Genomic DNA, 18,838 nt, shown 5'->3' with positions numbered 1-18,838 from the left:
TATTCGTAGATTATTCTAAAGTTCCAAAAAAGAAAGTGGGGAATGAATTGAATTGCAGAAAGCTTAGATCAAATTATAGTTTGAGTATTCGGTTAATTAGTACATAAGCTTTTATGCAAAGGTTGCATGCACGAGACGCAAAGTATGATAGAGAAGAAGAAACAAAATCATTTTTAATTTCTTTAAAGCAAAAGCAAAAGTAAAAGCAAAAAAAAAAAAAGAAAAAAAAAAGAAAAGAAAAAGCAATTGCGATCCACGGTCTAATAATTAATCAAAATGGGCTATGGCTATTTATGATGTACGGAAGAAATCAATATTTCATAAATTCAAATGGTCCAAACATTTTAACATAATAATTAGCAAGAGCCACCGTCAATATTGTCCTAGTTTTTTTTTCAACAGAAGAGGATCAATAATGATTTCCCCAATTTCAAACCCTGAATGTAATAATATACATGTCATTTTCCTATGTCACGTGCGTCTGCCCTGGTGGTGTGGAGAGAAGAATGAAGAGATTGGTGTGATAAAGAAATGAGATGGGCTTTGTGAAGCAATGGCAGCACTGTTTCCATGGAAGGGCGTTGGTGCTTAAGCCCAGTACAACACAATGCCAGCTTCAATATCATCTCAAAGCCCTCCAATGGATACTCACCATTAAGTTTTGGATCAGCAAATTGTGTTACATCCCCTCCCTTTCTCAGAATTTTAGCCTGCATGCATTAGCATTGAACAATAACAATGAATTAAGTATGAGAATTGTATTTGTATTGGCATATGCATATGCATACCTTCTTGCTCAAAGGCATGGGCCTAGTGACGTCGAGGTTGATGACCCTCTGGCCCGACAGCAGCTGCAGAAGAACTACTCCGAAGCTATAGACATCGGTGGAGGAGTGGACGTGGCGATTCTTCTGGTACTCGGGGTCCACGTAGCCGAAGGTTCCTCGTACCTCGGAGCTCACCTGCGAGATTCCCATGCTCATCACCTTTGACAATCCGAAGTCCGACAGCTTGGCTTCCATGTTGCTGCCTAGAAGGATGTTTGTTGGCTTCACATCGCGATGAACAATGCAGCCTTCTGGATAGCTATGCAGAAAGCAGAGCCCTCTGGCACAGTCTACCGCGATTTCCACCCTTCGGATCCAGCTCAGGAACCGATGCTTCCCTGTTCATCATTGAAATTGTTATTGTTGATGACGAGGAAAGAATAGAGGCAGCACAATGAGTTGATGATGATGTTTGTTTTGTGTACCGAATAGCCATTCTGAGAGGTTTCCATTGTGACAGAGTTGGTAAACGAGAAAGCTCTCATCCTCTCCATCGCAGTGCCCTAACAACTGCACCAGGTTGGGATGCTTCACATGGGATAAGCTCCTCACCTCCCTCACGAACGTCTCCATGTGCCCGTCGTTTACTATGTGCTTCACCGCCACATGCTCTCCGTTTGACAGGATGCCCTTGTATACTTTCCCTGCTCAACAAAAACCATTCATTCATTGCACCTTTTATCTTTAAGGTCTGGGGTGCTCGAGCCCACCCCAGCCCCCTGGTGTGTTTACTGTAAAACATATGGCACCTGCTACGCCTTGGCCTATCAAGTTTGTTGCACTGAGATTGTCTGTGGCTTGATGAATTTCTCTGATGGAGATCTTGATGCTGCTGGATTGCTCCGAACACGAGTTTTCGCCTTCTGTTAAGTTGGAAAAAAGAGATGAAATCATCCCTTAGAACATACCAATCCAGATGAGATGAATACTCTAATACATGAATTTGTACCATCGATTTCCTTTGAAGGTCTTGTTTTAGTTCTTTTCTTGAAGAATATCACACACAGAATAGCTACTACTATTGAAATCCCCCCAACTCCACCAGCCACTACTTCAAGACCTGCAATCCATCCACAAAAATGTCACTACTTTCTTCACAATAAAACCATCTTTATACTCGGATAATTGATACCTTTTGTTAAGGTAATCTCTTTCCCTTCTTTCTCCTCATCAGCTGCACAAAGATGATCAAATTTCAATCATAAAATCACTAGGTAAAACAACATTGCACAACTTACCTAATGGAATTCCATCTCCAAGGCAGGTGTAGATTGAATCTATCCATCCCATGTCACTGATCCTTCTACTAGTGAGTGTAACAAGAACCGAAAACCTACAGATATCGACTTCTTCTTCTCCGTTTGAGCCATTACTAGTGAAATTGGCCATCTGCTCCCACCTCTTCAAACAAGAGCTGCACTCTTCATCTGATCCTGAGCTCTTGCAGCCTTCATCCAAATTCTGCAGCTGTGTGCCTTGCTGGTTAATAACGTCTCTCACAGAGTAGTCGGAGCACCCTCCTCTCCCACTAGTTAGCCTCTCAATGCCACAGCTGGAAACATCCTTCTCAGTAAAGCAACCCTTTTGCTGTGTGATGTTCAAGAATATTTCCCCGGTTTTGTTGGCATTCTTAGCCAGCGCATATAAGTATTTCTCTAGCGTTTGTGAGCAGGTGTTGTTGCTCAGAAATCCACCCCACTTCCCTCCCACAACTCTTGAATCATTCCATGATGATGGAGATTTCATGTCAACAACACATTGATTTTTATCATCTGCTTGAGCTTGATGCATGAGATGGAGATTGATTGATGAGGCTATAAAGATCAAGCCAATGAATATTTGATGATTCATTTCCTTGAAAAGTAAAGCAATCAATATGGACAAGGGACAGAATGAAAGAGTTGATCATCAAAAGAGATTAAGTTGAGAAGCTGTGTTACCTATGTTGTGACAAATGGAGTGGTTAGACTATAATACATAATTCCCTTTTTTTTTTTGGAACAAGATTTGAACGAGTCTAGTGCAGCAATCTGGAATAAATGGAACAACATTCGGATTCTCTTAATTTTTTTAATCTGACAAACGACAAATGTTGTAACAAGGCAAATTGGCAAAATGTGAATCATAAGATAATTAATCTCTCTTTTATAACAGTCTTCTATTCTTGAAACCAAAAGTCATATATATATATATATATGCATATGGCTACAAAAACAATGATACTTATTGAGTAAAGTGATTGTAGGTCTAAATCATATAGTCGGCAGAGCGAATGACGAAGACAAAATTATGTTGTTTTCGTGATGCGTACATACATGTAAACACAAAATAAGTACTATAACAAATATTTAATGTGCATTTCTAGATTTTCTTGTTTTCTGCTTCCATGTCTTAACCGTTAACCCACCGGATTTATTTCCTTTTATGGAAGACGGGCCTTGATATGCGATGGTGTGTGATCCAGCAGTTTATTTTATAAATTGTTTATTTTTCTTTGGGTTTAGTAACAAATAATGCATTTTTGCGCCTAAGGTCATTTGTATGTGAAAGTTTATGCATGAAAAACATATTTGTTTCAATTTTTTTTAAATCAACAATATATATATATATATATATATATATATACATGGGGTGACTCAACTAGAAACACCTCTAGATTGACTTGCAATAGGACAAGGACACTCTAGTAAGTTAACCCAATGTCGTCTCTCAAGGAAGATCTTTAAGGGCTTTTAATTATGTCACGAGAAAGCAGTAAAGGTTGGTTATTAAACTAAGACTTTTAAAGTAAACTTAACTTGAAATTAAACTTGTAATTAAAACTTAATTTAAAATTGAACTTAGAATTAACTAGGCGAATTAAACTATTAAACTCTAGGCAAGATTAAACGATTAAAGTAAAAGCAACTTAAGAATTTAAATACTTGTAAATTAAAGCTTCTAATCTACTAGGCATGAAACTAAAGCGCAGAATTTAAAGGAAAGCATAAACATAATGAAAACGCATAATTGAAAGTGCAGAATTTAAATTGCATAATTTAAAGTGCAGAATTGAAATTGCATAATTTAAGCAAAGCAAGTAAATAAACATAAATACGAAATACCATAAAACGTCTTGAGAAGCAACCTGTCACTTGATTACAACTCTAAACGAAGAACTAACTAACACGTGAATTGAAAGAACTATAATAAACTAGCTAGAACAGAATTCGAAACTAAGAACTATGAAAGCAATAAAAACCTAAAGTCTTTGGTTACCTAGCGGAAACTAAAGATTAGGGCAAAGATTGATTGTTACATGAATATTTAGACCTTATTTATAGACTTCATTCCAACCCTAATTACCATTAAAATCGGCCTGGACTCTTTAAGATAAGCATCGTGCAATCAAAGGCAAGTCCAGTTGGCAGCGTGCTCTGCAAGTAACACGGTAGCTCTGGTGAGAAATCGCCAGCTCTGGAAACGTATCTCTGAAGAAGTATGCGGCTCTAGAAAGGTATGGCAGAGCTGGAACTTTAGCTCTGTCGAGTCTTAGCTCTGCTCTGACAAGTTTGTTCTGCTCTGGAGAATTCAGCTCTGATAGTGAAGTTCAGCTCTGGAGATGGTCAGCTCTGACTATGGAAGTCAGCTCTGCTCTGATACAGAGCTATCCGCGCAGCTCTGCTCTAGCGCGGACTTTTAGCTCTGGACACCATTTTGCTCCTAAATACGCAATTCTGACCCAAAATCTCCAACATCACACTCTTCCATCCATAAAATCAGAATCTTCTACAAAGCATAAAACTAACCCATAAACGCACCAATTTCCAAGATATTTAACTCAAAATAAGCACATGCAAACCCCCAAACTAAGAACAATTAGGCATAAATCATGGGGTAATAGCCAAAAAATACACAGATTTTTTTTTTGTTTATACCATCACTTTTTAATTTGACCAATAAATACATTAATTTGTAATTTATTCGCAATTTTCCCACGGTGAATGCCTCCCGCGAAATTGAAACTGATGTGGCATGTTCGTGGCAAAATAGAAACTGATGTGTCAATTTATTAGACAAAACGTCGTCGTTTCGTTAAGCGTTAAAAACATATTATATTTATTTAATACTCCCTCCGTCCCATTGATCATGTCCTATTTTTTTTTTGGGTTGTCCCATTGATCTTGTCCTTTTGTTTTTACCAGACAAATAAAATGCATTCGAAAAAAAATGGCACCAGATATGCCAGAAATTATACAAGTCGAGAGATGAGATCGTTAGCGCTCCACTCTACAAAATTCATATCAATATCCACAACACCGAAGGTGCGATTCCATCCCCAAGTTCTAGCTTTGATTTCCTGAATGAAGTCACCGACTATCGTCTCTTTTCCTTCAAATATTCTCTCATTTCTTTTCTTCCATAGCATCCAAACACATCCGATCCAAATCATATTCAGCAGCTTCCGGATCTTTTTCTTCTTTCCACAATGACCGAACATTTCCCAATGCATTGCTGTCGAAGCTGGTCTGGCCATGCTAATCCCACACCATTTTTGGATTTCATCCCAAATCTCCTGTGTTTTTGTGCAGGTGGTGAACAGATGGGAAGCATTCTCATCTTGTTCGTTGCAATGTTGACACGCCTGATCTTCTTCAGCCAAGAGTACTCCCCTCTTTCTAATATTGTCACACGTCGGTAAACGATTCCGAAGTAATCTCCATGTTGTAACCGTGACTTTATGAGGCGCGGGCGTCTTCCAGACCTCCGCCATTCTCCACTTGTCATCAGCGTGGTGAGTACTCTCGTTTCTTCTTGACTTGATTACGTCGTAGGCAGATTTGGTGGTGAATTTGCCATCATCTGTCTCTGTCCATTCCCACCCATCTTTAGTACCTGCAGAAGGGCAAAAGTTTGCAATAAAACTTGTTAGCGTTAAAACCGCCTCCCTCTCTCTTTCCATGAGGTCCCTCCGCCACTTCAGATCCCAAACCCAGCTCCCCCATTCCCACCTTCCGCATTCGCCCACACTCGCCTCCCTATTGTTGCTAAGGTGGTATAGCCTCGGGAAGGAGACTTTCAGAGGTTCCCCGCCCGCCCACGCATGCTCCCAGAACTTAGTATGGTTCCCATCTCCCAGTTTCCTTTTCAGTTTTTGAAAAAACCAGCTCCCAAATTCGGTCCCCCCCTTTTAATCACCTTCGCCCACCATCTTGTCCTATTTTTATATTTGATAATGATTTTAACTACAAACAATATAATCCCAAAGCTTTACACACTTTTTACTACACTATTTATACTCTCCTTAATAATCATGCCCAAAAAAAATGGGACAAGCCTAATGGGACGAAGGGAGTAGCAATTAAGAATAAAACATAAATAAAAAAACCTGAAATCCTGAAATTCTAACAAGTTACCCTCCCTTTCCCCCCTACCCCCACCCCGTAGACCATTCCCTTTTCCCACGCTCCCCTTTCAGAGGGGGAGCTCTGTTGGTGGGAGAGGGCGACGAAGGGGGAAGCTCTGTTTCAGCATAGGGAGGGGGGTTCTATGTGTGTGTGTGTGTGTGTGAGAGAGAGAGAGAGAGAGAGAGAGAGGTGTGTGTATGTGTGTGTGCACGCGCGCGATTTGGCAATTTTGGCTGCCACGTTGGCAATTTCGGCTACCTCCTAGAATTTAATTTGGGCAAAATTGCATATTGTGGACGATTAAGAACAAATTACAAATTGATGTATTTATTGATCAAATTAAAAAAATGTTATTAACTAGATTAAAAAAAAAAACCATGTGTGTTCTCCGACTATTAGCCCTATATTTTATAGGGCCCAAATTCTAGCTACCACATAGAAGCGAGTAAAATATTTTTTTCTTACTTCAAGTATTCAAATGTTAGTGATTTTTTATGGCCGGAGTAGTTTCCACCGAGCGCCGGAACTCTCAACTTCTTCAAACTCAGGTGGCAAATTTCTTGAGAAATTATTGTTGTAGACATCAAACACTCTGAGCTCCGTGAAACTTAGCACCATCTTCGGTCGGCGTCAATGCATCAATATGTCAATTCTCTCCATATGCCTTGATTTTTTAAATCTAATTTTGACATTTTTTAAAAAGATCTTGAAAATCATAATTAAACGTTCATATATTTAATCAAGCATAACATACTATTTGGTTCTCAAAGAAAAAGGAAAAGAAAAGCATAACATACAATTTTCAAAGGCGTCGAGTTAGAGCATCCGCAATGGTGCCTACTCGATAGCCTACTTGATAGCTTACTTGATAGGAGGGGACCACATTGAGTAAGGATGCTGCATTGTGATTACTTGATAGCCTACTTGATTTTTTTAGTTTTGATGTTTATGCTTTTCATTTAATTTTAATTGCTCAAATTTAAATAAAATAATTTACTAATAATTAAAATTGCATTAAATAAATATCCTAAATATTACATCAAAAAACACCTAAAGACACATTAAAAATTACTTAAATCCTAAAATATATATTTAAAACTAACATTAAAATATCTAATTTCAAAGAAAAAAAAAAGAGAAAATGGGTGATTCTCGGGTATACTCGAACAAACGAGTAGCCCTCGAGTAGGCAAGCTCTGCAACGAGCTACTCGATGCTTGGGCTACTCGAATAAGGGGCATCGAGTAGTCCGTTGCCGATGCTTTTACCAAGTAAAAAAAAAAAACATGCACTGCTACACATTTTCTAAGACTTAAGCATTAAAAACTACATATTTTTTTTAGCTTAATTGTTGCGAATCTCTAAACAAAGTTGTACAGTTATAGGGTTTTGAAGAAAGTGTACCCAAAAAAAAAATCAAACTTTATCAACTACCACTTTTTTAACATGAAATAATCTGGCTTGCCCTGCGAACTCAACAGCCCTAATTCCTAATTAAATCATATCCAACTCCTAAAATCAAATTTTGAAATCAAAAACCATGCGATAAGAAAAAAGTTTAAAAAGAATAAGAACACAAATTATAAAAACACTATAATTCACGGCTACACAAGTTGAAATAAAGATTGTTGTTATACATGTGAAACATTAACCAAACTAATTACAAAATATATAATAAAATGAAGGGTTAATTATCCCTAAATACATTAAGTTTCATTAAATTCCGATATTGCACACCACCACTAAAATTCACCTTGATATACATCACTTTTGCTTTTATGTTGATTTTTCCCACGATCATTTGAACCCCCAAACGCGAAGTTGACGTGAAAATCGGAATTGCCACGCAGATATGCCGAACGATAGAATGGAACGATGTCTTACTTATTAATACAAACGACATCGTTTTGTCTAAATTAAACCAAAATACAATCTTTATTGACGCCAAAGAAGGGTAAACCACTGGATCCCAGATTTGTAGCCGTTGCTGAAAACTGTATAACCTTTCCCAATGGATTTTAGGTTGTTTTGAACTGGATTTTCGGTAGGATTTGGGGGCTCTCCGTCGGAGGCATCATTTCCAAAAAATAGGAAGACCAAGGCTAGATGGGCGATGATTGCCCGGTGGCAGAAAATGATGATCAAGAATAGCCAGAAATATCATGATTTTCGGCCTAGAAAGGGATTGGATGACCACATGATTTCTTGGAGCTGGGGCTTTGATTTTTCAGATGGTATTCGTCGGGGATAAGGTGCAGACCATTTGCTACGGGAAAACTTTAATCGGAATCTGGAAATTGGAATCACCTCTAATTGAAGAACATTAACTTTTTTTTTGATGAACAATAACCAGAAAATACTCACGCCCTAGCTCAAATTTCCCACAGATGGCGCCAGTTGATGTATTCAAAATCAACACCTAACTATAAAACAATAAAAGACACGAGAATTTTACGTGGTTCGATCATAAGATCTACGTCCAGGGGTCGGTCTTCTGGATGTTTTCACTAAGAGTTGAGAGTTTACATTTTACAAGTGATATGAATAAAGAGATAGATCTCTCAACTCATAACTAAGCCTCTATTTATAAGCCTTCAAAATAAACCTAGCATTTAGGCCTCTTAACTTAAGTAATTGGGCCTAAGCCCCTATCACATTAGCCTTGGTTTTTTACTTGAGACGTAAGCGTTGCGAGCCGAAGTTGGAATATCTGCGCTGAGAGCCAAGTTACTTCTCGATTGATAAAATCAGCCCTTTCAGGTCAGCACATTACCAAATATTTGAAATAATAACAATAATATCATTAATAATAATAGTGATCGAGAGAAATATTTTAACACTGTTAAGTACAACGCTAGTGCATAATTTAGTCATCATCAATTAGTTCAAAAATCCAATTCTGAACCCTAAATTTCAATTCATGCTTCACTACACGTACAAAATTAACTATACAACATTAAAATCAAATTTAAGAATTAAATATCATCATTAAAAAGTGCCTTTCTCACCGGAGGCGAAGCTAGATATTGTTGCTTCCTCTCTTTTTTGAAGTATTCCGACAAATTGACTGTTCTTTTTCCCTCTCGTAGTCCGATTCAGTTGCACTTCCACAGAACAAGAATTCAAGTAATTCATGATTTTGCATAAGATAGATATGGATGCAAGATCTTTGTATATGAGATGCATGGTTTTTCTAAGAAATTCAAGACTACAAGGGTTGAATGGAGGGAAACAATGCACGATTTTTCTAGGAAATAGGGAAATAATGGATGAGGCAACGTGTATAATGGAGAAGGAGTCGTGCGTGATGTATAATGTAATAGTGATGGATGATTCATGTTGACCACTTTTTAGGAAATTATAATTCCGCATGGTTACTATGGAAAAACCGTGAAGTTTAAAAATATTTAAAGTATTTGTTGAATAAGTTTTAAAAAAAAATGATAGTAGTGGGACCACTAAAGATATATTTGACCTATTATACTTAAAGTGGCTATAAAAATTATGTAATTATGGAGTAAAATAAAAACTTCTACATTTTATTTATTTGGATACACCGCCTACACATGAAGTTCACGCTAACAATAATTGTAACTTAGTATTCCCTCCGTCCCGCGAAGATTGAGTAGTATTCCTTTTCGGGTTAACCCATGAAGCTTGTGCACTTTCCTTATATGGCATAATTTTTTTCTCTTTATTCACATTTTCACTCTTTCACCTACCACATTTAACACACAAAATACTAATTTTTTAAAATTGATGACGAAAAGAAATTGCCCAAACTTTGCGAGACGGAGTAAGTATTAACCAATTGGGCTAAATATCACAAATCCTATAACTATATTCCGGCGACCTAACTTAATCTACGTGTCAAAAATTTTGATGACAGGGCGGAATAACGTCTACATGGTAAATACATGTCAAATTCATTATTTTAATAAATGACGTGTTGCAGCAGAACGCCGATCTCCCTTTTCTTTCAATTTCAGAAGCTCCGCCACCTACCTTGAAATTCTAGCGGCGGCGGCGCTGCTGAGGGCCGGCGAGGCTGTACTGCCACCCCTCGATCTCTCTTCTCAATTCCAAATCCGCTGCTGAGTCCCAACTCACATTGTTTCTCAAACACGCACGACCCACCTCCCTCTTTCTCGCGAGTTCCGCTGCTGCCGTCCACCTCTCGAATCCGGTGGTCGTCGACTGCTGTCGGCGCCACATCCTTGCATAACAACCTCTTCGAATACCCATGCTTAAGGCAGATGGGAAACCCCTAATTCTTCCAATTTAGGGGTGGCCGCCGCCACCGTTGTGCCTTCTTCTCCGACGAATGAGTCGGTTTCTCTCCTTCTCTGCCTCTCTCACAATCAATTGGAAAAGAAGGAAAGTGAGCCTTCCTCTCATTTCTAAAATCGAACCCGTCGTTGCCTTCCTCTCAAATCCGGCGATGCTTGTTGTTTCTAAGGTCTGTCGGACGCCTCTCTGTCGTTGGTGTCCTCTTCTTCCTTTGAGAGAAAGCACCGGTGATGGTGAGGTGCGAGAGTTCCGCCGTTGCCGGAAGGCCGCCGCCCTCATTTCCCTTCTCACAGACCATCTCATCTATTTCTCTATTCCCCAATCCAACCCCAGAACCCTAATTCAGCAAAACAACGTCGTTTTGTGACTAATAATTTCAAAGAAATGTGAGGCAAAACGACGTCACTTTGATTATCGGAATTCCAGAACACGTAGATAAGTCCGGCTTCCAAGTCGACTTTAATTTTGCCGAAAAACTACATAGAGTGCAAAAACTGATTCAATGCTTAGTTAGGATATATTGTGACAAAATTTCTGAAACTGATGTAAAACGCGAAAACACATATAATTATAGGATTTAGCGGCATTTAACCCTAAATAATTTAAATGACAATAATTGTGAGCTAAAATAGTTTAAAAGTTTGAAGTGTTGCGAAGTGGACCAAGTGGTGGACATGGAGCCCTAATTAAGTTAATCAACAATATTTAGATATGAAAATACTAAAATGTGCGGTTTAACAAATTCACGCAAAAGATTACTCAAGTCTCAAACCCTAAGGGTGTGTTTGATAGGTGGAATGAAATAAGGGATGATAAATAAAACCTAGATAAATAATATAGATGGGGTGAGATTGTTAATATTTTATAGGTGTTTGATAAATAAGATATAAATACTAAGATAACTAATATTATTGTTTGATACAAAAGATACAACTATAGATTAAAGAGTAAATTACAATTTTAACCTTATACTTAAATAAATAAACTAAACAAAAGACAAAATAAAAAAATAATTATCTAATCCCAACCCCAACACCACCCCACTAGCCGCCCCCACCGTCCAAAACTTCTTATTCTTCCATAACATATCCCCCACCCCACACCTCCACACCAACCCCAACCCCCCTCCCTCCACACGGCAGATTGCCAATCCTCTCCATCAATTCTTCCACCCCTAAAATCAAGTAACCCAACAGCTCCCCATCATAATTTCACAGTCCCTTCTCTGCGATGAGTTTCTCTAAAAACGAAAAAAATAAAAAACCACGTCTTCACAACTTGTGACGTTCCTGACATTTCAGGGGCCCTAGGCAAAATAAGATAAAAGGGCCCTTTATATAATAAATATATACAAAAATGTCAATATCATAAAAAGCGATTTCTTCGAGCTTTTGCAGATGCAAAATCATTAATAATTACATCAATGTTAATATGTTCTAACATATCTTTCTCAATAGCCAAAATTGCCAAACCGTTCAACCTTTCTTGCGACATTGATGACCTCAGATAGGTTTTTATTAATTTAAGCTTTGAAAAGCTTCTTTCGGCAAATGCTACAGTCACATGAACAGTTAATAAAATTAGTAGGCAAAGTCAATTGCAACACTTTCAATTCTGAGTAAAGATCATCTAAATCAATATCAGATAAATTCTCATGAGAAAATGTAGAGTGAAAATTAACACAAGAATCTCTTAATTCTTTCTCACCTAATGACTTTAACTTATTTGAATCATATAAAAAACCGAAAGTACCTTCAAAAGTTTTCAGTTCCTCAAATCTATTCTTTAAAGAAACAATTGCCATATCCACAACAACCAAAAAGTATCTAGTTCTGAATAACTCTTCAGGTGAATGATCTTCTTCTTCCTCATTATTCTCACCAAAGTACTTTTTCCTAATCATACGACGTTTAATTGGAAAGATAGGCTCTACATCCATTTCAAGTGCAACACTTTTAGCAATATTCATACTTGATATAAAACCTTCTTCTCTATACTTTTCAAAAAATGATAATACACCTTCCAATTGCTTCATAGTAGCATCGATGCACATAGACTTAGATTGTAACTTTTTGCTTACCATATTAACAGCAAAAAGAATTTCATACCAAATCACCATGCCAAACAAAAACTCAAAACTTTCTAAAGCATTAACCAAACTTTCTGCTTCACTCTTTGTTTTTGCATCATTATCACAAGATTCATATAATTTTAAAAAAGCTAATCTTATTTGTGGACATTGAAATCTAATAGCTTTAACACTTTTAATTCGACTCTCCCAACGCGTATTAGACAAATATTTCACAGTTAAACCAGGCATATTATCAAGCAAAATACTCCATCTTTTTGTAGAACCCGAAAACAATGAATATATGCGTTGAATAACTCCAAAAAATGAAATAGCTTTAACACAAGAATGTGCCATATCACCAAGAGTAAGATTAAGACTATGGCAAGCACAAGGCATATATAAAGCTCTAGGATTTATTTCAAGAAATCGTTTTTGAACACCTTGATGTTTTCCTTTCATATTGGAACCATTATCATAACCCTGACCCCTCACATCATCAACATTAAGATCAAGGGACTTCAAAACATTTTGCAGTTCATTAAAAAGTCCTAATCCAGTTGTATCATCAACTTTTAAAAACTCTAAAAATAACTCCTCAATTTTAGTTTTATTATCAGACATATTCACACATCTAACTATAATAGTCATTTGTTCTTGATGACTCACATCAGGAGTACAATCAAGTATTATTGAAAAATATTTGGCCTTTTTAATGATCTTAATAATAGAGCTTTTAACACTTTCAGCCAAAAGAGAAATAAATTCATTTTGAATTTTATGCCCAAGGTAATGATAATGAATTTCACGATCTTGAATCCGTCTAACATGGTCTTGCATTATCACATCAAATTTTGCAATCATTTCAATCAATCCCAAAAAATTACCATTGCTATCTTGATATAATTTTTCATTGGAACCCGAAAGGCAAGATTATGTTTAGCTAGACATTTCACAACAGAAAATATTCTATGTAAAACTTGTCTCCGACGCTCTTTCTCTTTCATAATTTCATCTTGCACATATTTATCAATGGTTTCATTTGTATTCAATCTCATTCTCAATTCATTCCAAGTCTTCATATTAGACATATGTTCAACACTAAGTTCATGTTGTTGGAGTCTTTGGCTAATATGTTTCCAATCATTTAATCCTTCATTTGCCAACAAACTTACATTACTAATAGATTTGAACAACTTACAACAAAAACAATATACTTTATCAACATATTTGCAATAAACCAACCATTTTCTATCACTAGTCTCACCATTGCTAAGCTTTCTAGAATAATATGCATATGAAAAATGTCTAGAATTTTTATCTACGGGAAACTCACAATTCATTTCTCTTATAGGGCCTTTTTCAACTAAAATGTCTATTGCTTTGGTATCAAGATTATTCCAATTTCTAGGATCATAGATATCAATATGAGGAATAGTCTCTTTTTCTTTAGTAAGAGTAACAATTTCTTCTTCTTCTTCAATATTAGACACATTTGGCACAAAATTATGGTCAATAGAATCATCAATTTTATTTTCCTCATTGTCTAAATTTTCATTTGATTGATTCAAATTGTCATGAGAAGAAGAACCATCCTTTTTCAAAACAAATTTATCAAGAGCTCCTTGTTGTGATTTCCTTATATCATCATCTCTTTTTCTTTTCTTTTTTTTTCTTTTTTCACTTCCTGATAAATGTTTTCTTGGCAACATATTATAATTGATTTCAAATAATATAACACTATAGGAGTTAAAGGGAACAATGGCACCTGGAAAATAAAAGGAAATAAACTGCCAGAGTAGTGGACAGTGGTGACCGGTGGGCCGCCTTCTTTCGGTGGTCGCCGCCGGTGGCCGGTGCAAGAAAGTGAGAAGCAGATTAGATTACAAGCAAAACAATTTTCTGGTCAGTGGGCTGGCTTTTCCTTAATTCCTTTTCCTTTGGGATTGCAAAAGAGACGTTGGGAGTTGTGGGAAGAAGGAAAGAATGTATGATTAAGAGGAAAGGGAGGCAAAGTCAAAAAATAAAAAAAGAGGAAAGGGAGGAAACGTGTGGAATTGGAAAAGAAGAAAAGGTGGTTGTGGGCCACCTTTTTTTAATTGAAAATGAAGATTGGGCTAGTTCTAATGTAGTTCTGTTTATAATTGGAGGCCCAATACATATCTAAATTTTTTTTATTCCTGCATAATAATTAAAAAAAAAATGGGGGCCCTATTTTGCCCTGGGCCCTAGGCGGCTCCACCCCTGGCCTAGGCCCAGGGCCGGCCCTGTTCACAAGAAAATCATTTCAATGGCTCCAATTGCCGAGATCTGGGTTTAGTTCGGCTGTTACTTCATTCTACAGCCCTCTTCTTCTCTACTCCACTGCTACTTTTATCGGAGACGCCAATTTCCTAGATCTCATGCTCGCCAATTTTCGGTGGGGGTTTAGGGTTCCGCTGCGGGAGACGACGGAAGAAATGGATGCGGTGGTGGTGGGGAAGCAGAGTCGGGTATGACGATTTTGGGAAAAAGTGTGTGATTTTTGGGGGCGATTTTGGGTGCTGTGATTTTTGTGGATGGTGGTGGTGGTGGTGTGATTTTTGGGGGCGATTTAGGCGACCATGTGTGTGGATGCGGTGGTGGTGGGGAAGCAGAGTGGTGGTGGGCGTTGTGTGTGTGATTCTCCAAGATGAAGAAAAAATGAGGAAGAAAGAGAGAGATGAATTGGGGCTGATGGGGGGCTAGTTTTGTCAACAATGAAATTAATCCTTGACACTGTACAAATCAATATAATTTAACTTGGGGAAGTGGTGGATCCAAAATCTAAGAGGAATAGTGAATAGCTACGGGCCTTGGCTTTTCTGCGGGCCAATGCTACTATTAATGAATACTACTAATTAACAACTCTAATACACCCTATCAAACTGACCCTAAACAAGATATCTATCTCTACGAACTCCTCTCCTCTTATTCCACTGCATCTTCCTCCAATTTGAACATATACTCAAGTCAAAACTTCAAAAGCCCTTCATCTTCCGTAAATTACAAATTCGCCCCATATCCCAACTAAAATATCTGCAAATTCCCAATAATCGCAACAAACTCATCCGCCGTAACTTGAAAACTCAACTAACAGACGCCAATGGGTATAACCACCGCCGACGCCGGCGGCGCCGCAGTTGACGGGGATTCGGAATCCGCCGCCCTCCTCCTGAACCCCAACAAGAACAAGATCCCCAGGGACACATTCCACCTAGCCTACATCATATACTTTACGCTCGGCGCAGGTTATCTCCTGCCGTGGAACACATTCATCACCGCCGTCGATTACTTCAGCTTCCTCTACCCGGACGCATCCGTGGATCGCGTGTTCGCTGTGGTATACATGCTGGTGGGGCTGATGTCGGTACTGATCATCATCGCCTTCGCCCACAGATCGAACACCGTCGTGAGGATCAATGCGGGGTACGCGCTGTTCCTGGTGGCGCTAGTGGTGGTGCCGCTGATGGACGTGTGGTACGTGAAGGGGCGCGTCGGGGTGTATGGCGCCTACTACGTGTCGGTGGGGGTGGTGGGGCTGTGCGGAGTGGCCGATGGCCTTGTGCAGGGGGGTGTCGTCGGGAATGCCGGGGAGCTTCCGGAGAGATATATGCAGGCTGTGGTGGCTGGAACTGCTGCTTCTGGTGAATAGCCTTTTTTCATTAAAATGATTTTGATTTGGATTGGATTTTTGTCAACTACGTGAAAAAGGGGGATTTTTTTGGAATCAAATTCGGAGCTTAGGGTTGCACATTTTTTAATTTTCATGAAAATGAGTTGATTGATAGCAATTTGAAGGTTGAAATTTTGAACCTCGAGTCGAATCCTGCTACTAATATTTCGTTGACTTTTTTTGGGAGTTGTTGATTTGGCTGTACTTCTTGGTGATGCTTCTCATTCTAATCATTTGATTCACCTTCAATTTTAGCTCACCAGTTTTGAAATTTAACCGTTTTGGTTGTGCTGAGTCATATTTCGACATCATTGGCAAAGCTTATTTATATAGGCAGAGTAATTTGGTTGAGATCTTTTGGAGTTATCAATGATGCTTTGCTTTTGCTTATAATGAATGTACTGCCAAAACTACATTATCTTGTGTATCCGTTGCAAACATTTACACTTTCTCTTAGCTATCTTGGCATGATAATTGTAGCTCAATTACATGTCCTTCAAATTCAAATGTTTGGTATTGATTCTCAGTGCATTGTGAGATGGTACCATGATATCTTAAAGAAAAAAGACTAACATATTTTGCTCAACTTAAAGTACTTTTTGTATATCTGCTCAGTAGCATATGTTGGATACAACCTTGATGATTAAGCTTCAGAACTTGGATGCTAATATACTTCCTTCCTTAATTTCAACCCCCCAGCCCAAGATGTTGTTATGCTTCAACTATTTTAGGTGCGTTTCAAAACATGCTAATAATATTGAATTTTGTCGATTGCAGGTGTCCTTGTGTCAGTATTGAGAGTTTTAACAAAGGCTATATATACTCAAGATGCCAATGGACTGAGAAAAAGCGCTAACCTTTACTTCATCTTCAGCATTGTTGTGATGTTGTTAAACATTATATTCTATAATGTAGCACATAGGCTTCCAGTTATAAGATATTACAATGATCTTAAAAAGGTTGCTGCAAATGAGGAGAAGGAACAGAAAGGTGAACTTACTGGAAAGTTATGGAGGTCAACGTTATGGGAGATTGTTGGGACCGTGAAATGGTATGGATATGGGATCATGATCATATATGTTGTGACATTGAGTATTTTCCCAGGTTCTGTTACAGAAGATGTACATTCCGACGTTCTGAAGGACTGGTATCCAATTATTATAATTGCTGGTTACAACATCTTTGATCTGGTTGGTAAAACTCTAACTCCACTGTATCTGATGGAGAATGCAAAAGCTGCTATTGGCTCCAGTTTCGCGAGGCTGTTGTTTCTTCCTCTCTTCTATGGTTGCTTGCATGGTCCTGATATTTTCAGAACAGAGATTCCAGTGGTGATCCTGACCTGTCTTCTTGGTCTCACAAATGGTTACTTTACCTGTGTGTTGTTTGTTTTGGCGCCCAAAACTGTCAAATTGCAGCATGCTGAGACAGCAGGGATCGTGATGGTGCTGTACTTGATTGTTGGTCTGGCAATTGGTTCCATTGTATCCTGGTTTTGGGTCTTGTGAGTGACCGGCTTATCTGCAGTTGTCCGAATGCCTCCAAGCCCTTCATCAATCATCCTGGTTTCTACAGAAAATCGGGTTTGTATATCAATTCTGTGTTTTATGTGTAATTAATCTGATGCTTCCTTCTGTTCTCATGTTCCTAGCCTTCCCACAGAAAGTGTGGTGCAGTATCACTCAAATTCCAATTCAAAAATCAGTTGATGTGCTGTGTTGTGTCGTTGCTACTATTTCCTGTTTTCTTGCATCTATGTCTGCTCTACATTGTGCGCTTTGCCTTACGGCTTATGATTAGTGATCACCAACCATGTAACTAACTGCTATTATCTTTACTGATGCGTATAGTTGTGAAATTTTCATTGGAAAATGATGGATAAGAAAATATTACTATATCATTTTCTCTTTTTTTTTTATCATATATTTACTAGAGATTAAAAGATTAAAAAATATTGAAAAAATTTCACACCACTATTATTCAACATTTAAGAGAAAATGAGTGAATATTTTCCAACATTGAAGAGAAAATGAGTGAAAATGAATTGTCCGAAAAAATATTCTTGTTTGTTTGGAGAAAATTTTCTATCATAATAAATATGTAAAATAATAGAAAAAAATAAAAAATATATATATTTTTCCTTTCATTTTGATGCATCCTAAATCCTAATTCCTAAAGACTCAATTCTCAATTTCTTCTTCTCGACCATTTTAGTTATTGGATTATGGGCTAAACTAATCGAGTATTGGGCCATAATTTTCCTTCAATATGGCCCATCACTGGAGTATGTATCCCTCACAATCCAACTATGAAATACTGAACTCCGCCAAAGTTGAGTGTACTAAATCCGACACATACACACACTATATATATGTGGATAAACTAGTAAGAGTATATTTTAAAATATAAATTACGAATAATTTCCAACGCCTTTAATTATGAAGATTTATAATAAATTTATTATTTTGTTAGATAAATTCATAGTCTCGAATTTTATAAAGAACTGCTGAAATAGAACTTTATTATAAAAAGAAAAAGAAAAAGAAACACGTGAAACCCATCGAATACACAG

General features: G+C 37.7%; 3 protein-coding genes and 1 pseudogene across 3 annotated transcripts; 1 reads left to right on the top strand and 3 right to left on the bottom strand.

Annotated features, from left to right (window-relative positions):
* Positions 1-265: 265 nt before the first annotated feature.
* Positions 266-2,814, bottom strand: LOC130993648 (putative L-type lectin-domain containing receptor kinase V.2). The gene is made up of 7 exons (XM_057918627.1): positions 2,066-2,814; positions 1,960-2,001; positions 1,777-1,887; positions 1,577-1,690; positions 1,253-1,471; positions 789-1,165; positions 266-710 (listed from the first exon to the last, which is right to left on the bottom strand). Exons 1-7 carry the CDS (start codon positions 2,676-2,678, stop codon positions 459-461), a joined length of 1,728 nt encoding a protein of 575 aa, XP_057774610.1. The 5' UTR covers positions 2,679-2,814; the 3' UTR covers positions 266-458.
* Positions 2,815-5,058: 2,244 nt separating this feature from the next.
* LOC130994001 (uncharacterized) lies at positions 5,059-5,827 on the bottom strand. The gene is made up of 2 exons (XM_057919039.1): positions 5,800-5,827; positions 5,059-5,702 (listed from the first exon to the last, which is right to left on the bottom strand). Exons 1-2 carry the CDS (start codon positions 5,825-5,827, stop codon positions 5,059-5,061), a joined length of 672 nt encoding a protein of 223 aa, XP_057775022.1.
* A 6,050-nt stretch (positions 5,828-11,877) lies between these two features.
* On the bottom strand, positions 11,878-13,842 carry LOC130994000 (uncharacterized; annotated as a pseudogene).
* A 1,487-nt stretch (positions 13,843-15,329) lies between these two features.
* On the top strand, positions 15,330-17,980 carry LOC130993647 (equilibrative nucleotide transporter 1). The gene is made up of 2 exons (XM_057918626.1): positions 15,330-16,237; positions 17,044-17,980. The coding sequence occupies exons 1-2, from the start codon at positions 15,697-15,699 to the stop codon at positions 17,772-17,774; spliced, it is 1,272 nt and encodes a 423-aa protein (XP_057774609.1). The 5' UTR covers positions 15,330-15,696; the 3' UTR covers positions 17,775-17,980.
* The last annotated feature ends 858 nt before the right edge of the window (positions 17,981-18,838 follow it).

This window comes from Salvia miltiorrhiza, chromosome 7, assembly GCF_028751815.1.
Source record: "Salvia miltiorrhiza cultivar Shanhuang (shh) chromosome 7, IMPLAD_Smil_shh, whole genome shotgun sequence".
NCBI lineage: Eukaryota > Viridiplantae > Streptophyta > Magnoliopsida > Lamiales > Lamiaceae > Salvia > Salvia miltiorrhiza.
Note: the sequence above shows the minus strand (reverse complement) of the source record. Positions and strands in the feature narration are given on the sequence as shown.

Bases quoted from the DNA above. Each gene is read 5' to 3' on its own strand.
- LOC130993648 (XM_057918627.1), bottom strand. From the start codon at position 2,678: ATGAATCATCAAATATTCATTGGCTTGATCTTTATAGCCTCATCAATC. The intron at 1,888-1,959 runs GTATCAATTATC...GATGGATTGCAG, and splicing joins AGAGATTACCTTAACAAAAG to GTCTTGAAGTAGTGGCTGGT. The intron at 711-788 runs GTATGCATATGC...TAATGCATGCAG, and splicing joins CCATGCCTTTGAGCAAGAAG to GCTAAAATTCTGAGAAAGGG.
- LOC130994001 (XM_057919039.1), bottom strand. From the start codon at position 5,827: ATGCGGAAGGTGGGAATGGGGGAGCTGG. The intron at 5,703-5,799 runs GTTTGGGATCTG...GCCCTTCTGCAG, and splicing joins GGTGGGAATGGGGGAGCTGG to GTACTAAAGATGGGTGGGAA.
- LOC130993647 (XM_057918626.1), top strand. From the start codon at position 15,697: ATGGGTATAACCACCGCCGACGCCGGCGGCGCCGCAGTTGACGGGGAT. The intron at 16,238-17,043 runs GTGAATAGCCTT...TGTCGATTGCAG, and splicing joins GGCTGGAACTGCTGCTTCTG to GTGTCCTTGTGTCAGTATTG.